This window comes from Ischnura elegans, chromosome 2 (genome assembly GCF_921293095.1).
Source record: "Ischnura elegans chromosome 2, ioIscEleg1.1, whole genome shotgun sequence".
NCBI classification, from domain to species: Eukaryota; Metazoa; Arthropoda; class Insecta; order Odonata; family Coenagrionidae; genus Ischnura; species Ischnura elegans.
In genome coordinates, this window is record NC_060247.1 from 15,672,582 (window position 1) to 15,692,274 (window position 19,693).

The window sequence follows — 19,693 nt, forward strand, 5'->3', positions numbered from 1 at the left end:
GTGTTGAATTGAGGCGGTGTAAACACATACTTAGTAGGTGAATAATGTGGTCTACTCAAATGAACTACAGTGTGGCATATACCCACAGAGCCGCAACGAGATCATACTGAAAATGTCGAGACGGACTCCATTACTCCGACTTCTTTAAAACCCGCGAAAAAGTTAACAATAATTCATGTGAAAATATTTGTTTGAAATGAGCATTTTTTATTGCATTAATGAAATTATGGTCTCCAATTGGCAGTGATTTCAAGTTGATGTGATTTTTAGATCCCGTTTTAGATGAGCGCTAATTAACTGGGATGTCCCTCTTAGAGGAAAGCACTAGCCGCTATGGTATCTGATTTGGTGCGAAAAATCAACAGAGGTAAAATCATTCGCCTTGACCGGAATGATTTTTCCTCTGTGGATTTTTCGCACAATTTGTGCATTGCGGGTGACTCCGTAAGAGTTATCACCGTGGCTAGTACCGGTATACTTAAATAAATCTGAATAGGTTCCTATTTAAAATTATAACTGGATGGACGAGGAACGTTATTGTCCGCAGGAACAACGAATTTGTAATATCCTCGCTGTCGAATGTAATGTCCTAATTTTGGATCATCTTTCCATCAGAGGGCGCTCTCCACGTGCCACACACAATCCGCAAATATTTCACAATGTAATTTATTTAAAGCACTTATCATGCCTGTTTCGTGAGGAGCATGGCAGTCGAGTTTGCGTCCCAGAATTTCATCTTCACTGTTTCTAGTCACGCATCCGTACAGATGAAACCTTGCATATTCAATCGAATCGACGTTTACTATTATGACATGTGCATTAATGAAAACTAATAAATTTTTAATCGTATTCTGATCAAACCCTGAATATGCATGTATTTTGCAACAATTCAGCTTTTGACAAATTAGTTTCTCCCTTAATTCATGTGAAGGCTTCCGCGATAGGGAGTAGATGCTCTCATGGTTTCCGGGGTTCCCATCGCGTCGTTTGATGACGTTAGTTTCGGCGACAATCCCGCCACCATCTTCAGTTCATGAGTGGGGTTTGATAACCCCAAAACCCAAGGGCGACTTCTGCCAATCAGAGCCCAACTGAATGAAAATCAATTTATATTACTTACCACCACTTCGGAGTGTACTTCAATATAGAGGCTGGCAGGATTGCCTTCATCAGGTATCAAACAACGCGGTGGAAACACGGAAACCAGCTTCTCCCCTAGATGGAATGCTGGTGTCTCGTTCATTACCACAGAATCAAACCCCAGAAAAGAAATTGCTGAAGTCGATGATGGCGAACTTGCCTTGCCTGTGTGCATGTTTTGATGGCCTGAAATTCATGGAATATTAGATTACGAAAAAATTTTACGTATTTGAAAGTTCCACCGTAAATTTTTGATTTTTCGGCTCTTCATTTGGGGTTTTTCCTTTTATTTTTTTACAAATATCACACATGACAGGGGTCAATAGATACCATCCAATACTTACCTATATCTCTAAGATGGAAATTTTACACTAGATACAGATATACTGGAGTGGGTTTCCTTAGTATACTCTGGAAATTTTAAGAAATTACTATAAGTATTAACCATAATTATTTGTAAGTTATGTAAAGTAAGTACAAAATATTTTTAATGGTTGTGCAGATGCATACAGAGTGATTATTCTGTCGTGATCGTTAGTGTTCACCCTCCGAGGAAGTACGGTTGTTGAATTTCAATTATTAAAACGTATTGCGTATAATAGTTATCTCGTTGGGAAGTTCGCAAGTTAGCTGCAGCACGAGCGTGATCATTGATCGTGAGGACCTCACCAAGTAAGACTCCTTCAATTCTAGTGGGATCTAATAACATCCTCCCAGCTCATGCTGTCAAAAACCATTAGGGCACTCTACTGGACACATTCAATGGGGAAACTTGCATCTCTCTCCAGTCAATGGTTGACTGAAATCCATGCAGACTGTGCCCGAGGGTATTTGATGGCCGAGTCATCCAATGACGCCATGGTCGTCTTCATACAGTCCTATGAAGTTGATTGGCCACCCAGGCAACGAAACTTCATTATTAATGGTGTTTCTTAAGGAACTTCATCCTGTTGCATGGCTGTGCGATTTGTTAAGGAACGAGATCACCTTGGATGCCAAAGTAATTATCTGGCCTAAATTCCTCGGCGTGGAATTGGAATTGGGTTAATCCGGTGAATAATTTTCCATAATCCTAAAAAGACTTCGCTTCGTTAATATTTAGCCAAAGCTGTGATAGCGCTTCCGCCTGTTAGCTTTGGATCAATTCAATTGCAAAGTGATGGAATGGTTAAGACAATTTTTCTAGCTTCTTCCTAAACGACGCAGTTAGTCTAACCGACTTCATGCTGCTTGTATTTAACTCTGCATTTGGATAAATTTTGTTCGTTATTTGACTAAGAAATTGCAAATATTTTTTCGAAATTATTGCCGATCTTTTCTTACTGCTCGCGATTATTACCGACCGTAAAACTCCAACGTATTATTTCGCTTAACATATATTCATATGCTTTCAAGTGTTTAAATTAATCAAAAAAATGCTCATTTCTCATGCCGTACGTCATTCTAAAATTTTTTTACGTCGGCAATTGAACATATTTCTTGCATATTACCCACGCTTGCCTTTTTTTCACTATGTTCTAATTATTCTTTCCTGCTAAACCTTTAACTATTCACCGTGTATTTTCTCCTGTATTGGCCACTTTTTATTTCGTAAGAACCTAGTGATTTTTATGAATTAGTGGAATACTAAATGACTTACTTTATTTCCCAAGAGCCCGCTCTAAGTCGTGGTCGTTCCGATAAATTTCAAGCCATCGCCACCAGCGCTGCTGGTGCTTCGTCCTTCGTAGCGCGGCGGAAGCAACTTCATCTCCCAGCATCCCACTCGCTTATAATTATTTACGACCTCGTTCTCCATAGGCCATGATTATCGCTGTTCCATCCATAATTAACCTGAATTTTGAACGCATTATCTCGGTTTGCGACCAGCGAATTTTTTTGGAACTGTCAAAAAGGAATGGCTAAATTATGGATTAAACGATTTGGTTACGATAATAGAATTTTCTCAGCACTGAATGGGTGTTCAAAAATGTTCACGGCTTCAGGTCGGAAGGTAATTATAATGGGGGAGGTATCTCACGCGGAAATCCATTTCTTTCCTACTCAAAAGTACCAAAATTAATGAAGGCCATTTAACTGGATAGAGGTCTGACCTTCTGTCAATAGAGGTTGAGAAATTGAGAGAGGTGGTTTAGATGCGAGTGGTCAGTAATGGATTTTCTCATCTCAAGAACAAAATTATGAAGGGGATAATTTAAAACAAAACAGAGATCATTCACGCAAATATGTTTTTTGGAATTTATTTCATGAGAACTTCAGGAAATCGTTCCAGTTGAGAAATTTTCTGATATTCATTACCAATACCTCTACCCAATTCATGAAAACAAGATAGGGAAATCAAACTTTTCAGTTGCGGAGAGCAAATTTTGGCCGATCTTTTTCTGGTTTTTATGAGGTATTTTTTGTAGATGTAGTCCTTTCAATTTATATGACATTGTATTTTCTTTGAGCAAATTTGACGACTTAGGTAAACAGTAGGTGCCCTTTTTTATTTGAATAATAGCGTAGACTTTAATTGCTCTTTGGATAAAATTGTTTAAAATATCTTCATGGGTGAAATAAAAATAAGCGTTATCTAACCGCCGTTCTACTTCGGACTCCTTCGCGCCTCTTAAATTAATAAATGAAACGTGGCCCTAATCAGCCCTATTTTTACCACGCTCGAATATTCGTCACCAAACTTAGGCATTGTAGGTAGGTACTTTGAAATGCCCGTCGTTTCAACCTTTGTTTTTTCTGTGGCTACCATGCTCTACAATCTGTTCAGAAAAATTTTACTTGTATTTATAGATCATTTCATGAACACTATCTCTGCGTGGCAAGGATTTAATTCTGCTGAATTCCTGATTTCCGAAACTTTTCCGTGAATTGACGGCTACATATTCTATTATTTGGTGCTTAGGGTATTTCCCAGTTACAGCTCTGATTACCATTATTATCGCCGAGTACTTTTTCTTTTTACTGTGGTTGGCACTGTTTAAATTCCGAGCGATGAGTAGGTCATGTCCTAATTATTCTACGTAACACCCATTTTTGCATCACGATTTTCGCCTATTCTGTTTCAGCGGCAGCAATTTTCCGCTCTTTCGCTGTGTTCCTGGGCGGAGGGGTTCGTGAATTCGAGACGTATTTACCTCGGAAGGAACGTGCAGTCGCTTTTGTAATGCTCGTGGTCCAAGCAAACACGCCGCCATTAAAATTGAACGGCGCACCTTCTTGTCAAATGAAGTATTTACACCGTTCCGCTATGGTCTATTGCGTCAGCACTGTGAAATCTCAGGGCTCGGCTGTTTGATGTTGTGTCAAAATACGGCTATTTGTTCCGAAAGAGTGTTTACAAGCTTCGTTATCTCTCCAATGCCGGTCGTCACGAGTAGAAAACGTTTTTGCTCTCATGTACGTATGTGTGTGATGCGATGTATCTACGAAAACCTATGTGTTTCACCTGAGAATATTTGACCGTCGCACCTGATCGCAATGTATGGGTTTGAAAGTGTCATTAATAAAAAGCACTTAAACTTTCTCTATGCCGTACACTGAAAATGTCGATTACTGCTGGTGATATCGATAAAACCTGGTCGTACAACAAATATTCTCTGTGGATTTACGAAACTTTTCCCTTATTAGCATTAGGTAAGTGAGACATTGAAATTCATTCCAACTCTCGGTTATTTTTTTAATTCGGTATATTCAAAAACAGGAGATATAAATGGTGTAAAATTTTTTCGGATGAAAAAATAAATAGAGGTGCTATTTCGCCCTTAGTCCGGCCAAATCTTGAATATGCGGCGAGTATTAGGGATGCGGCGCAGAAAGACTCAATTTGCGATGCTAATAAAATACGAAAGAAAGCTGCGAGATTCGTCAAAAACTGCAACGGGCTTGCTGGAAGCGCTGCGCAGTAGGTCGGATCGGAAATATCGATTTTTTTTTTTCAAATCCAACTGGCCCAATGAAAATAATTTGTGGGACTGATCAAAAATAAGGCCTGAAAATTTTGAGACCTCTAGGTGAACACCTGACCCTCGCTCAAATGCAATTTAGGGGGGAGGTCAAAATTCGAAAAATATAATATTTTATGGTCATTCCCTCTAGATTTTGCCGAGTTTTTGCTCTAATAGGACAAAAATGTTGTGCATTTTGACGCATCTGCCTCCTTTTAGCCACAAAATTCCTAATTTGAGTCCGCGTCCGCGAAGAAAATATTCCAACACCCACGCAGCGTCGCGGATACAAGATCGGCAGGCCGATCCCGTCCCCTCCCCGCTCACTTCTCCCCCTCCCACGCCTCGAATGCAGCAAAATTCATCCCGTGTGTGCTGCTAGGAGGGTGTTCATCTTTGATAAAATAAATCGGAAGATGGTAGAAGGTAAAAAAAGATGCGTAGTGAGACGACTTCTTCCTGATTTAAAATGTTTATCACAATTTGTAAAAATTTATATGTATAGGTACTCAGTTATTGCCCGGATCAAATAGAATGTTATTCTGAATTTGTTGTTTATGACCCACTTGCATATTAGAATTTATGTGAGGTCTCTGAGGAGTGTTCCTATTATGCAGATCTGGACTGAAATCAGCCAAATCTGCTTGTAGAGTAGGGGAGATGCCTTTCATTTTGGATGTCTGTGGTGATATCTGCCTAAAAAAGAAACAAGCTTCATTACTATACTATTGAGTAGTGTGTCAGAGAAATCCTTTGTGTTATTTTTTTCTTTTTGAGAAGAGATTTCATCTTAGGGCAGACCTCTTTGATTGGATCAGTCAAAAAGATTAATTACTTTAGCCATATCTTGACTGTTGCACAGCTGCAATTGGGGCAGCCAGGTTCACATCAATCACAAAAGGCTAAAATAAATTAATTTTTGAGAAAAAAATGTATTCCTGATCACAAAATGTAGTCCCACTATCAAGAGTTAATGATTTAAAATTTGTTTATGAAAACTAACTCATTATAACTATATTTTCCTTCCTCTTGCAGAGAAAATGTCTCAAAGTGTTTCACCAAGGTGTGACATGCTACTGCTGAAAGAAGAAAAGTTCTATACTGCTTGTCAGGCAGCCCTTGCTGAGGCAGAGGAGCTCCAACGTCAAGCAGTTGAGACAAAGAGGTCGTGGATAATTGGAGGAATAGTCGCTCTTGGTGTGGCTGTTGCCGTTTTAATCGTCGCCTGCTTCTTCCGACGACACAGGCAGAAGAAAAGGCTGAGGGAAGAGAGAGCAGCACGAGCGGCGGCCAAGGAAAAGAATGGATTGGACCACCAGCCCCTCAGGGATGACGCAGATGGCTGATACAAGTATTAACAATGCTGCCCTGAATGGATTTCCATGAATGGCCTGAACTATAAGGAGAAGATTCCTGAGTGGGTGTGGAAGTTCCATTCTGGAGAACCTTGTCAAAATCCACCAATGTTCCTCTGAATCAATGGCTATATTCAAGAAGATTCAAGAAGAAGCCTCTCAGAAGAAGTTGACACATGACTACCTTTGGTAGTTCCACAAGAAGACTGCTTAGTTTTATACCAGCCTGGAAATGAAAGTGCCTGAAAAACAATAATATCTCACAGCCTTCTTTTAGAATGGGATATTATGTTCTTTCTTTGGACTGGAGACAAACAATACCCTAAAAAAGATGTTCCTAACAGTAGTGTGGGCATGGACGGTTGAATAATTGAATTGCAGCATTGATGTAACCATGTCTTGCATTGTCAGTTCACATGCATCCTTTTTTGGACAGTATTTTACATAAGAACGTTGCAATTTGATAGAGAACTGCCCATACTTCATGTCTCGGTAACTAACCATGTTAGGATAATGTACATAAAAACATAGGTGTGATGATAATAATCCATGGAAATCATGAAGCCAAAGATGAAACCAAATTTTATCAATGAAATTTATAATTCAGTCATATGTGTAATGCTGAGACAGTTGAATTAGGAAAGCTAGGATGAATTTACATGGATGTGCATGCAGAGAAGTTGCAGAATCATCAAGCCTACAGTTTATTTTGCCAATACATACTTTGCCACTAAGTTGCTTTTTTCCTAAAATGATTAAGAATAAATAATTGTTCAAAGTAGCCTCAGAGATCTTGCCATCACTGACTGAAAACATGATTAAAAGAATCTGATGCTTTCATTTTCATAATGAAAGATTACCGAAGTAATTGCAATTGGTACACAAACAAATCATACAAAAGGGGGGCACACTAGATGTTGTGATATGAAGTTTACAGTAGTTTAATATATTTGTGGAGCACTATGAATATCTAATGGCCAATGTTTGCCTGATCATATTTGTGGTAGTTTTTGGGTAATTTTGTGTTTTCCTGATGACGTTAGCGAACTTTATTTTTGTTATTACTGTTGCATTAAGAAAATGGCATTGATAATTTTCATTATGATGTTAATAAATATGAAATTAAGTCATTATCAGTTCCATTAGCTTATTTAAAGTTTACATGCCAAGGAAGTTTCAATTTATGGAGAGATGCATTCGCTATTTTGACGTGGTTGTGTTTAATGAACTGAGGACTGATTTGTAAAATAACTGCCGTAACTTTTATAAAGTTACTTGGTTATTGTATAACTGTCGACCGTCAACTAAGAGGTCAATATTTTGATTTGCCTTTATGATGGAAGTCAAGAAAGTGATATATGTATATGGATTTAAGTATTTTTCCAATTCATCAATTTCTACCAATGATGATTTTGATTGATACAATCGAATGATAACCATTTCGTACTCTTTTTGATGATAGTCTTCACCTCAGTACTTAAATGAATATGAAAGACTTAAGGTCACTCGTGTTTCATAGGGAAAAATTTATTCCATAAAGGTAACAAATGTCTCAACCCTCATATTTCAACCTTAGGTATCATTGAGTTTCCATTCTATATGTGTCAATGAAGGTGAAATGGAACGTATATTGGCCATTACCTATGAACTGAAGTTAATGGTGGTTATCAATCTTTTTTACACCCACAGATATTCTTGGGAAATCAGGTTATCAAGAAGATTAGTCTTTCATGCCATGAAATCACTCAAGACTGACAGGCTTTTGGAAAAATTTTGACACTTAAGTGTTCTTATTGTTCTTTGAAATTTGTATATGACAGATGAATTTGCATGCGTTGTCTTTTGAGCATTTTATGGTCAGTCTCAATAGGAAGTGGATTCGTGTGGCTAATGTAAGTACTGCAGTGACTATCACTTTATAGAATTGATTTAAAAGCATGTTCATGTTGTGGCTGAAATGAAATTTTGATATAATGTTTGTTGTAACTTAATAATTTATTAAATCTACTGTAAAAAGAGTAACATGAAGATTTTGTTAGAGTGGAACAATGTCTGTACTTGGAAAATATATCTTTACTTTTGAACTTTGGATATGTAGAAACTACAGTGTGTATGGATACATATTGTATAACAAACTTTGATACAATACATTTCTATAGTGAAAACTATAATTAATGGGCATTTGCTTTAATTTATGTTGTAGATCTTCAACTTGCTATGGATTTGAGCAAAGAAAATTTGTAAGCAAATGCTCAAGCAGCTGCCGAGTCACTTGAATCCGTTCACACCAGTGGACTCGACAAGTGAGCAGTTGAGCATAACCACACTTGGTAAACTTTAGGCTTGAGTGTATGCATTCGATTGCCGTCCCAGTGAAAGTTGGCGATTGTGACTGTGAGGTGGGCTCTGCTGCCAACTCTTCATACGCATGTGTAGTAGCTATGAGCGGTCCCTTGTCCCTTCCAACACATCCTTTTCGTATCACCTCACCCATGCGAAGTGGTTATTTTTATATAGAGCAAAGTGAAATGGTCTTTGAGCCAGGGAAAAAATCACCTAAATGCCACATACATTTTCAAAATAACCCTCTCAAAACTCTGAGCTACTTTCAAGAATGTTTGCAGAAGTCAAGTAAAGTTTGTCAATTGATGAAAAATTTTGCAGTCCATGATAACCAGTAATGCTCTCTTGGTAGAACTCATGTCACATTTAAGAAACTATCAGTTTTGTCTCTATTACTGGAGACTTCCTGAGTTTAATCACACATTGAATGCATGTAAAATTTTTCATACATCCTATAGGGGTCCAGGGAGGAGATAAGGGTAAGAGTGGGACTTCCTCTGGAAGTTTCATTTTCCTCTCAAAATAAATTGAAGCATTGACATATGAAAGTGGCCCAGTGAAATGGAAGTCTTATGCTCCTTAACTCTTGTCCATACTGTACTACCTGTTTTTCATTCATATGCCTAGTTACACTTTCGGCAATTTAATTTATAGACCATGGTGCATATACCAATCACATCTGGCTTGACCTTTAGGCTGTACATATAATATCAGCCTGCAGGGGCGGATCCAGGATTTTTTTCTGGGAGGGGCACAAGCAAGGCCGTATCCAGGATTTTGTTCTGGGTGGGGCACAAGGATACCTCGTAATACAAAACGAACGCAATGATAATGGGATCGTATTAAAAATCTTGCATATTTTTTAGGGTCTGGGGGGGGCATGTGCCCCCGTGCCCCCCCCCCTGGATCCGCCTATGTCAGCCTGGTTGTTCAATCCCTGCAGCAGACTGCTCAAAAGATGATGAGTAACATGCCCTTCAAAACATTGGCCATGATGAAGTTTTTAATGAAAGGGGAAGGCCGAGAATCATTCAGTGCTCACATATACTGGGAAAGTCTCTTCTTGTATGCCACTGTGATTCCTGATTTTAATGGACGGTGGTGAGAACTGGCTAGAAGATATCTGGAGTTAGTTGATATGTATCCTCTGAGCAGCATGATCCAGGATTCCACCTTTTCCTCTAGTTAACATGAAGTTGAAGTGATAGTCATGAATAAAATCTCAGAAATGCAAGTTTATACCAACATGAGTTGTCATGCATACATTGTAGTACATACAATCCTAAGAATGGTATGATGCAGCCCTCCATTACTCCCTATCTCATCCACAGGGGCGCAGCTAGGAATTAAGGCTGGGGGTGGTTTAGGTGCAACTAATACCAGGGTGTGTGGGGGTATGGAATACCCACCAGGATAAGCAGTATGTCCGAGATTAATAAATTGCAGAATTTTAAGATAAATGGTTCAAAATGGTGAGTTTTACGGCTTCATGAGGGATATTTTGTTAATCCTTATAGTATTATATTAGTAATATCAATCCAATTAAGTAAAATGGATTAAACTAAAAAATTTCTCTGAGCTCTGGGCGGAGTTTTATCCCCCAAATCCCCCCCTTGCTGCGCCACTGCTCACCCAAGCTAGTTCTTTTGCCTCACCATGGTTCTTCTGTACCAGATCGTTCTTGATCTCCCCTAGTTACTTGTACCTTGATCTTCCTCTGGCTACTTTTCCAACAATTTTTCCTTCCATTAAGTTTCCATTTGCTACTGGGACTGATTACTCGTCCAATCCACCTCATTCATCATTGGCACACAGTGATGCATCTTGTTCATTCCCCTCCAATTATTTTTGTTATTCTTCTACATACCTCTTATTCTTTCTCCTATTCTTCCATATAATCCCCACCTCTCACCCTATGCTTTCCATTTTATCTTCCTTATCCCTCTCCGGCACCAGGTCTTGAAGAGCTCTTTTATATTTTGCTACTATTGCCGTAGCCAGAAAAATATTTTGATAGTGGGGCTTTCACAGAAATGTGGTGATTTTTTTGTTGGGGTCATTTGAAGGTACTGGTCTTAAAATAATTCTTCTCTAACATTTCCATGGGAACTTGAAACCCATGATTCCCACTCTTGCTGCATTATTGGAAAATGGTTACTTAAATGAGACATTGCAATATTTCTACAAGATTTATTTGAACACAACTTATTTTGTTGTAACATCAACAAGTTCATCATGTGCCTCAAAGTTTGGCATGGGATACTTTGCTAGCATTACGAATATCATGCATGATGTGCGGCTCAATATATTATATTTGATTTTTTTTTGCTATGAGTTCTTCCAAGTTGCCAGAAATTCATTTTGAGGGAGTAAAAGGGCTGCATATAATGAGTGTCATCCAAATCCTTTAAATGCTTTTGGTGAACAAAGTCCATCAGCACTTTACTGAGAGATTTAGAAAAAAACAATAGCTTCATCTTCACATTTTACTCCCTAATCAGCAAAAAAGTCAAGCTTTATTGCCATTTTGTATTCTATCTGCAGAAAATTGTATAGTTTCTCTTCCTCATAGGGAAATCTTTCCTTTCTGTTGGAATGGCAAAGCATGGTTTCGCTAGTAGTGGGCCCTGCCGCCCCAATGACAGTGTGGGTTTTTTCCCCATTGTTGTTGGGCTCTCATGGCAGCAGCACCTCCCATCCTTTTTTTCCTTCCACTGTCCTTCCCCTCCTGAGGTGCAAGGGTGATAAGCCAAGCTTTGTTCTTAAGAGTGTAACCCTGCAAGCCCACCCATGGTCCTCATTTAACCAGTCATTTTGCATTGAGCATGCATGAGCAACACTTCAAAAATTCACTAGAAAGCCCAATAGGTTGTTTCTTTTGAATGAATATTTCCACTGATCCATTGGATGAGTGCTTGCTAGTCTTGGAGATCAGATATGAATGGGTCAAAGTAACTATGCATATTATATTACTTGAATGACAGGTTTTATGTAAAAATGGTCAATTATGAATTGAATGGAGTTATGTTTTTCGTAGTCATCTCCCTCCTCCTATGAACTCAACATTTCCCATTCCCCCTACCAACTCCTAGTATGTACTGGCTGTCACTCACTCTACTTACCAGAATTTCCCTTGTCCTCACTTTCCCTACTGACAAAATAAACCATATGATTTTCACATGAATATCCTGAAAATGTGATAATATGACGTTACCCAGTTGCTAAAAGTTCATTGTTCTGATAAAAAGTAATACATGCATATTGTACTTTGTGATTCAATTATAAAGCTAAATTTTTGCTAACATGTATAGTTTATTTTAACATTGACAATTCACAAAAATGTAGCCAAATCACATTTACAAAAGCAAAGTATTCAGTGATGCTTACAAGGAGAGCGTGTGAGTCGATTTTATTTTGAAACAAATGGAAAAAACATGGAGAAAAAATACTTGATTGCTTTTTAAATTCTTTGAGTTATTAATTGAAGTATGTAAAAAAAAATATTTCTGTGAATTAAATTACAAAGTATTTATTCAATGAGAGTGAAAAAGAGGTTTACTTTTATATATATGCTCCCATATTTAAATGTGACACTAACTTGGGTAATAATAAATATTTTGATTATCAAAATATCCTTTATGTGCAAACTCCCTAATTACTTCTAAATACCTTTGATCACAAGCCTTTGTGGTTAGTTTTTTCATCATTTCACAACCTGCTAATGTTTCATCTTTGTTTGTGTGACCATTAGTTGATTTAGTAGTTATTATAGTGTCTTCAATGGAGCTAGCTGCCTCTGATGGGTCTCCAAGGACGATACGGAGCATCAATTCTGCTAGCATCAGGCCCCAGGGCCAGTGGCGTTGCACATCTTCCTTAAGAGCTTTGAAAGACAGTGGATGACTGTCTGGTAGGTCAATATGTCCTACCTCTTGTCCTCTTCCACCCACCTGAGTTAATATGTGGAGAAAAAGTTGTGCTCAGTCACACTTTAGATGTATACATGACACTAAGCTTTTGAGCATTTAATTTTTAAAGGTGACATAATTGGTATTAGCATATAATGAATTTATTCATGTATATTTATTCACATATTCAAGACTTCCCCCACATTGTCTTTTGCAATAAAAGTATGCCATCTTATAGATCATGATCTTAGAACTTATGTGCCCTGTGGCTGCGATGCATACACCTATTAGTGAGATTTGATCTATTACACGAGCCTAAGGGCATATATTATAATTCCCTTGCAAAAATTAAATACTAAGTGTTCAATGCTAACATTAAGCACGTGTTGAAACTTTTTTTAAAACCAAATAGGATGGTATCTCTTCTAATTTTGTGGAATGTATAATTTATGTTGAATCGCCAAGAAAAACTTTGTACACTTCCACTTGTAGCAGTAAATATTTTTGTAAAACCCATGGGTAGGTACAAAACTGAGTTCTGATCTATTCAAGTCAAGCAGATTTTCTCTACCTATAGTGGGATTATGTAGCTTATGGAGTAGTACATACAGGAAGTGGTGGCTTGCCCATAAGGACTCTAGGACGCTGCCCCTCCCAAATATTTGAAAAATAAATTAAATACCCATTCAATTATAATTATACATCTAATTAACCATAGTGTTTTTTCAATTGCATACACTGAAAATGTAGGAAAAACGTGCAAAAATTGTGCGAGAAGTTTGCATTTGTAGCTGCGGGGCGCTGGCCAGAACGTCCCAATCCATCACCATGCAGTTATATGAAGAGTGGTAGTGGTGGGGGCTGCTGGTGCTATGACGCGTCTAAGATTGTGCCTTATGGAAGTCTTGGGATGCCGTCCGAGCATGCGCAGTGCGATGTAAGTAGTGAGTTGACATAGCGACGCCGCCCGGTGGCCGTATAATATTGGTGTGGCTTTGTTGCAAAATACCTTGTTTTGGTGACCAGTTGACTCATTATATGGAAATTGTTTTATTGTAAATAGGCCTAGTTTTAGTTGTATTAATTAGGTTAGTGATTGTTAGTGTTTTTTTTTGTTAGTGATTGTTTTGTGCATTAGTGAGTCATAATGGTCTACAGATTGCCTTAAAAACTCACTAAAATACACAAAATATTAAAACATTTTGATCCCCCGGTGGAGTGTGCCCCGCCCAGCATTTGACTCACAAGCCGCCAATGCGTACAGGTAGACTAAATTTTTGCTTATGATGAATATACATATCCCTAAGTTAGTTTTATAGGACAGGATGGAGTCACACTGACTTAATAAGCTGTTGCAGCATGAATGCCTAAATTTTAGTGTAGGGAGGCCTGGTTACTATCTGTGGACCACCTTCACCTTAGCATAGGGTTCCAACAAATAGTATACCTTATTATGCGAGTAAGGATTAATAGGATAGTGGTGGATGGAGGTTGGGGGGGGATGGTTAACTCCTTCTGCAGTCCTTAGGTGGTTTGCATCATCTTTCAGTGATAATGCGTCTCCTTAAAGACAAGTGGCCCTTACATATCCTCCAATAATCTTTAAACATCATTTGTCGATCTAGTGAAAAATGAAAATTTAATCGAAGAAACCACTTCTACAGATTAATTTTTCATATTCTTCTAGGATTAATGGCAGTCACCCCAGTGGTGAATACATATGGGTGGTGTTTGGGATACGTGCCCCCCCTTGCAGGACTGCCTGTATTGCTGAAAAATGCAGAACCACAATTGTAACTTCTTTATATCATAAGGTAGTGTTGTCTTGTATATGCATATAATCTATTTAAATAAAACTATCTAAAATTTTGCATGTAACTTGATTATTTTTCATTATGATTAAAGTATAGGTAAGTAGCTCAAAATATCTTTTACGCCCCCCCTTGAGTTTTTTCTTTATCCGCTATTGAGTCATCCCCTGCCACGCCTCTAGCAATCCACTATCTGCCACCATATATGTGGGGTGTAAAGTCTGAACCAAAGTTCTGCACAATAGGCCATACACATTTCCCAAAGCAGGTGTCTCTAACATTTGCATTTAGATTTGTCAAAAATGTATCTAAAACAGACTTATGCAAATTTTATTTTAGAAAATTGCACATGAAGAATCATTTATTGTACATCAAAATATGTATATTGAAGTAATCACCTTTCCTAAATTCTCTGCATTGTTCATCCCATTGCTTTCGCATGGGGATAATGACTCAAGGTCAACCCCTGCCTCTCGTATTCCAGCAAGCAGTGCATCATGGTAAGCTCGCAGGAGGTCTTCCCCATGATCCTTCCTTAGGGCGTACGTTGTGCTGGTGTAGAGGAAAGTATGGAGGTCGAGAGAAGGTGAACCATATCTGGTCATCTGGAAGTCCAATAATTTAGCTGCAACCGGCACCTCTTCCTTCCGCACATTTTTGTCATACCTACGAGTAGCATTTTTCACACACATGTATACATAACATAAAAAATGAAGGAAAAGTTGTTTCATCGTGGAATTAAGGCTGGGGGGGGGGGGAGGGTTTAAGTGCAACTAATACTGGGGTGTGTGGGGGTATGGAATATCCACCAGGATAAGCGGTACGTGCGAGATTAATAAATTGCGGAATTTTAAGAAAAATGGTTCAAAATGGTTAGTTTTACAACTTTCTGAGGGATATTTTATAAATCCTCACACTATTCTATTAGTAATATCAATCCAATTAAGTAAAATGGATTAAACTCAAGATTTCTCTGAGCTCTGTGGGGAGGAGGAGTTTATCCTCCAAACCCCTCCTCCTCCTCCCTCTCCTGTGCATGCGAGGAGACTTTTAATTTATTGAGGAGTGAAATCCATAGCATAACTTACCTGTACATTATATTGTTCACCCAAAAGTCACCATGGTTGATGACAGCTAGAGGCTCACGATATCGCTGGAGAATGTCCTGAGAAAGCTGAAACCTTTCTTTGATGACTCTGTCTGCAACTGAAGCGACCCTCAGTAACAGATCAGCATCATCTACTCCCTTTTCCACCTCAGATAGAATCAGAGCCTCAATCTTCCCCACAGCTAACTGTCAAACATGGAGGAAGAAGTCTTCATTGAAGTGGCATTAAGAGTACATATATGATGGGCACCATTCAGTTATTGTTCATTATTAAAAGCATATTTAAAAAATGAGAAAAGTCAAATTGAATTAGTCATCCAGCTCACATGAAGGTTGTGGAAGTCACAGAAAACTCGGGGACTCAAGGTCATCTATTCTCCCCAAAATATTTGGAAAATCGGGTCTTATGTAGTGTGACCATAATGTAAATTAACTCCATGTACCCCACATATGTATCATAACTTAAGTTGCATTCACAAATTGGTATATTTTTAATTTTATTTATATTTTTCAATATAAATAAATTATAAATATCTTTCTATAATCTATCTGTAATCTTTATATTTGAATGGCATTTGTCATATTACCATAAGTCAATAATCCTAAGACTGATTTGATACAGCTCTTCATTTTGTAATCCTATATGCTCGCCTTTTCATAGTGATATCTCCTTCACAGCCTTTAAAACCTGCCCTTTTTAACTCATTCTTGGCTGTCCGTTAACCTTCTTCTCTTGGTATGTATGTCCTTGTCTAAGAATGTTTTCATCAGGCCATCATGCCTAATAGTGTGGCCAACTAAGTTGCCCCTTCTTCTCCTCATGCTTTTTAAATGACTTCTCTTTTCTTCTACTCTTCTTATCTCTTCCTCATTACTTAATTCGTCAAGCCCCTTTACCTTCATCATTCTTTTTGTAGCCCAACATTTCAAATGCTCTCACTGCTGCTGCTCCTCCTCTCTCTGCTGCTGTCAATGTTCAAGCCTCTCTCCCAAAGAGAAATATGTATGCTCCATGCATAGCAAGTGATCATAAGTCTGGATATTGTATTGCCAGAATTTGAGGTTGCTTGCTGGGTGGTGAACGTAGGTGGCAGGAGATTTTAACGAGCAGGTAACCCAAAATTCAAATGGCAGATACAGTGGAACCTCGTTAAAGCGAGTACGGGCTATAGCGACACCCCCGCTATAACGAGAGATAGCCGATGCACCGTCAATTGACCCTATAATAAGCGTGTTAAAAAATTCGTTTTAACGAGACCCTTTCGGTGTTGGCTCTCGCCATAGCGAGGGTTTCACCGCCGGAAGACTTTCATCAAGACTCCTTAACCTCTGTAATTGCTAGCGATCTGTTAGAAATGAAGTTAATGGAGTGCTCAGTCTCAAATTTATGTGGTAAACTGTCTTTCGATAAATATAATGATTGAAGAAACAATGCTTTGCATGATTTTTATTCAGTGCGGCGCTTATAAATTGTTCGAATAGTTAGTCGTTGTTTGAGTAAGGAAATTTAGTGATGCAAAAAAACATCGCCTTTCGTCTGGATTTATGCTTACGTTTATCGGATAGATGTTTATCTGTCGCCGCACCACTCCTGTTCCTGTATATCTGTTCGCAAGAGGTATATTGGCTATTATTTGCTCCACCTCCGGTAAAGCGACAATTCGCTATAACGAATGTTTATTAGTGCACCGTGGGGTGTCGTTATATCGAGGTTGCACTGTATGTAGTTCAGATGGAGCTTATCAAATGATGATTATTCTTTAAAATTATTTGTCAGATGAGCCTAGCTTTGAATTTGCATTTTTATGAGATTGCTCGCTTGTTCATATTTTGTTGTCTTGGTACCTGAAATCACAAGAAGTTCACAAAACACTCTTACCCAAAGTTAAAAAAATGCTCAGGCTGGAGTCAAGCCAAATAAATTTTTAATGAGATTTTTTTAATTTTACATTTTTCAATGGAATCCATCTAAAACCAAAAGAATTTAGATAAATAAATTTGCACCGTTAAATATGAGGCCACTGGGCAAGATTTTAATACCCTTATGTCCTTCTCTGGGACTCTCTTACATTTTCAGAAAAAACTCTTTTCCTTTCTTTTTTTACTCTCCTAAATTTTTCATGTGATCTACATCTACATCCTAGGTGTTCTGAAAGGCACCTCAATGGGCATGTGGTAAGAGGTCACATTAGCCATTTACATGTGGGAAGAAAAGAGAAGGAAAAAAATGCATGTTCACATTGGTCGTGATCTGATTACTGGAAATCAGTTCAACCTTGCATTGATCAATGTCGCATGTTGTTCAGGGGCAAAACCAGTGGCGGTTTGCCCATAAGGACTCTCGGACGTCGCCCCTCCCAAATATTTGAAAAAGTAAAAAAAATAAATATCCATTAATTTATAATTATACATCTGATTAATCAAAGCGTTTTTTCAGTCCCATGCATCGAAAGTGTTGGAAAAACACGAAAAGAAATAGCGCGAGAAGTTCGTATTTGTAGCCGAGGGGCGCTGGCCAGAACGTCCCAATCCATCCCCATGCAGTTATATGGAGAGTGGTAGTGGTGGGGGCCGCTGGTGCTATGACGCGTCTAACGTTGTGTCTTATGGAAGTCTTGGGACGTCGTTCCGAAAATGCGCAGAGCGACGTATGAGTTGACATCGCTGCAGAGGCCGGCGGGCGTATAACCTGGCGTCTACTTGGTGCTGCCATAGAAAAGGGACCTACGGAATCAGAATGGTCACTGTACTGGGTGTAGTTATACGATTTTAATTTTTAATTACTGGTAGGTATTGCTACAGTAAATTAATTATCCCATTATGCTTGCGTTTTTTGGTGTTTGAATTCCGGAACACATAAAATCCAACCAGTTAAAGGCCGTATTGACGAAGGAAAACTATTCTCGAGTATTTGACACAGTTCTGTTATGATTACGAATTTCAAGAACCCTGGGGAAACTAATATTATAATATTTAGGCCTTAACAATGTATTCATACCTTCCCGATGATTAGAAATGTGGTACCTATTTTTCAGATAAATTTATCAAAAGACCTGCAGTATTAGGAAAAATCAGTTAACATTCCCCACTGATTTATAATTTAAGAAATAGTTGCGTGCGTGATAGGGTGAAGGATTAAATATGATTTAAATCGTTAAGCGCGACTTTAAATAGAGTCATTCAATTAATGTCATGAAGTGCCGCGTACAATGCACCTTTTGTGTGTAGGTTCATCATTTTTCTAGCCGTCCTTGTTGTATTAGTTCATGTTCACCAAATTCCTCAGCGGCAGAGCGGTAGCTGTCTGACGGAAAATGCCCACTTGGGTCTGATTTAAGTGGCCTCGAAGAGTTCATATCAGTGCGGAAATCCTTACAGCTCCCATCTGTGGCTCAGTCGAGTCGTCTTCTTTTATGATCTAGAACTTATTTTCTATTATATCATGGCAATGATTTCGAAGACACGGTTACTCCAAATGCGACCCGTTGGCGTCTCGTGTGTTTACCACATATGAATCTTAGACTCAAGGAGATGGTCCGTGACGTCCTTTGTTTGCTTGAATGCCTTTGCTGACCTTAAATTCGTCCCTCAGCTGAATCAGCATTAGTGGACCACGACTTCTATCTCCCTTGAGTCGTCCTTATAGTAACGGCAAGACTCTCGGAAAGAACGGAGTGAAATGAGTTCAGACATCATTTTCGAGGAGTTAATTGTGCGTAATTGCCGATTAAGAAGTTTCTTAGTGCTGTGTGTACATTCAAGAAGACAATTTTGAATTAATCAACAGTGCTCGTTTTTTTAAGGGAAATATAGGGAAAAATTGTCCCAGCACCCATTGTGTCCAGGCACCTTGTTCTTTTTGGTCGTATTTTTCGTCGGCCTATTTTGTGTCGTCCCTTGTTTATTTATAGACTAGTGCCCTTGCCATGTGTTCAATCAGAAAGAAATTGTTGTCCAGCGCTGATTTCAACGAACGTGCAATTGATCACTTTGCTGGACAAAATGAAAGAAGGATGGACTTTTGCAATATAACTAAAGGCCTGTGAGTATTCCATATTTTGTTAAAAATGTGTGAGAAATGTTT

The 19,693-nt window shown here is 38.5% G+C and overlaps 2 protein-coding genes across 7 annotated transcripts in view; one reads left to right on the forward strand and one right to left on the reverse strand.

Moving 5' to 3' along the window:
* LOC124153422 (slit homolog 3 protein-like) overlaps positions 1 to 8,610 on the forward strand; it is a 106,999-nt gene extending 98,389 nt beyond the window's left edge. For all 4 annotated transcript variants that reach the window (XM_046526566.1, XM_046526564.1, XM_046526567.1 and 1 more), the window contains exon 4: positions 6,120 to 8,610. In XM_046526566.1, coding sequence (XP_046382522.1) covers positions 6,120 to 6,430 — 311 coding nt within the window. In that variant the 3' untranslated portion in view covers positions 6,431 to 8,610. The remainder of the gene's footprint in view (positions 1 to 6,119) is intronic.
* A 3,464-nt stretch (positions 8,611 to 12,074) lies between these two features.
* Positions 12,075 to 19,693, reverse strand: part of LOC124153423 — a 30,239-nt gene continuing 22,620 nt past the window's right edge. For 2 of the 3 annotated variants that reach the window (XM_046526568.1, XM_046526569.1), the window contains exons 5-7: positions 15,590 to 15,795; positions 14,900 to 15,167; positions 12,075 to 12,732 (exon numbers count right to left, since the gene is read on the reverse strand). In XM_046526568.1, coding sequence (XP_046382524.1) covers positions 12,376 to 12,732; positions 14,900 to 15,167; positions 15,590 to 15,795 — 831 coding nt within the window. In that variant the 3' untranslated portion in view covers positions 12,075 to 12,375. Of the gene's footprint in view, positions 12,733 to 13,919; positions 14,461 to 14,899; positions 15,168 to 15,589; positions 15,796 to 19,693 lie in introns of those variants that run through there. The other variant, XM_046526570.1, reaches the window with a different exon arrangement.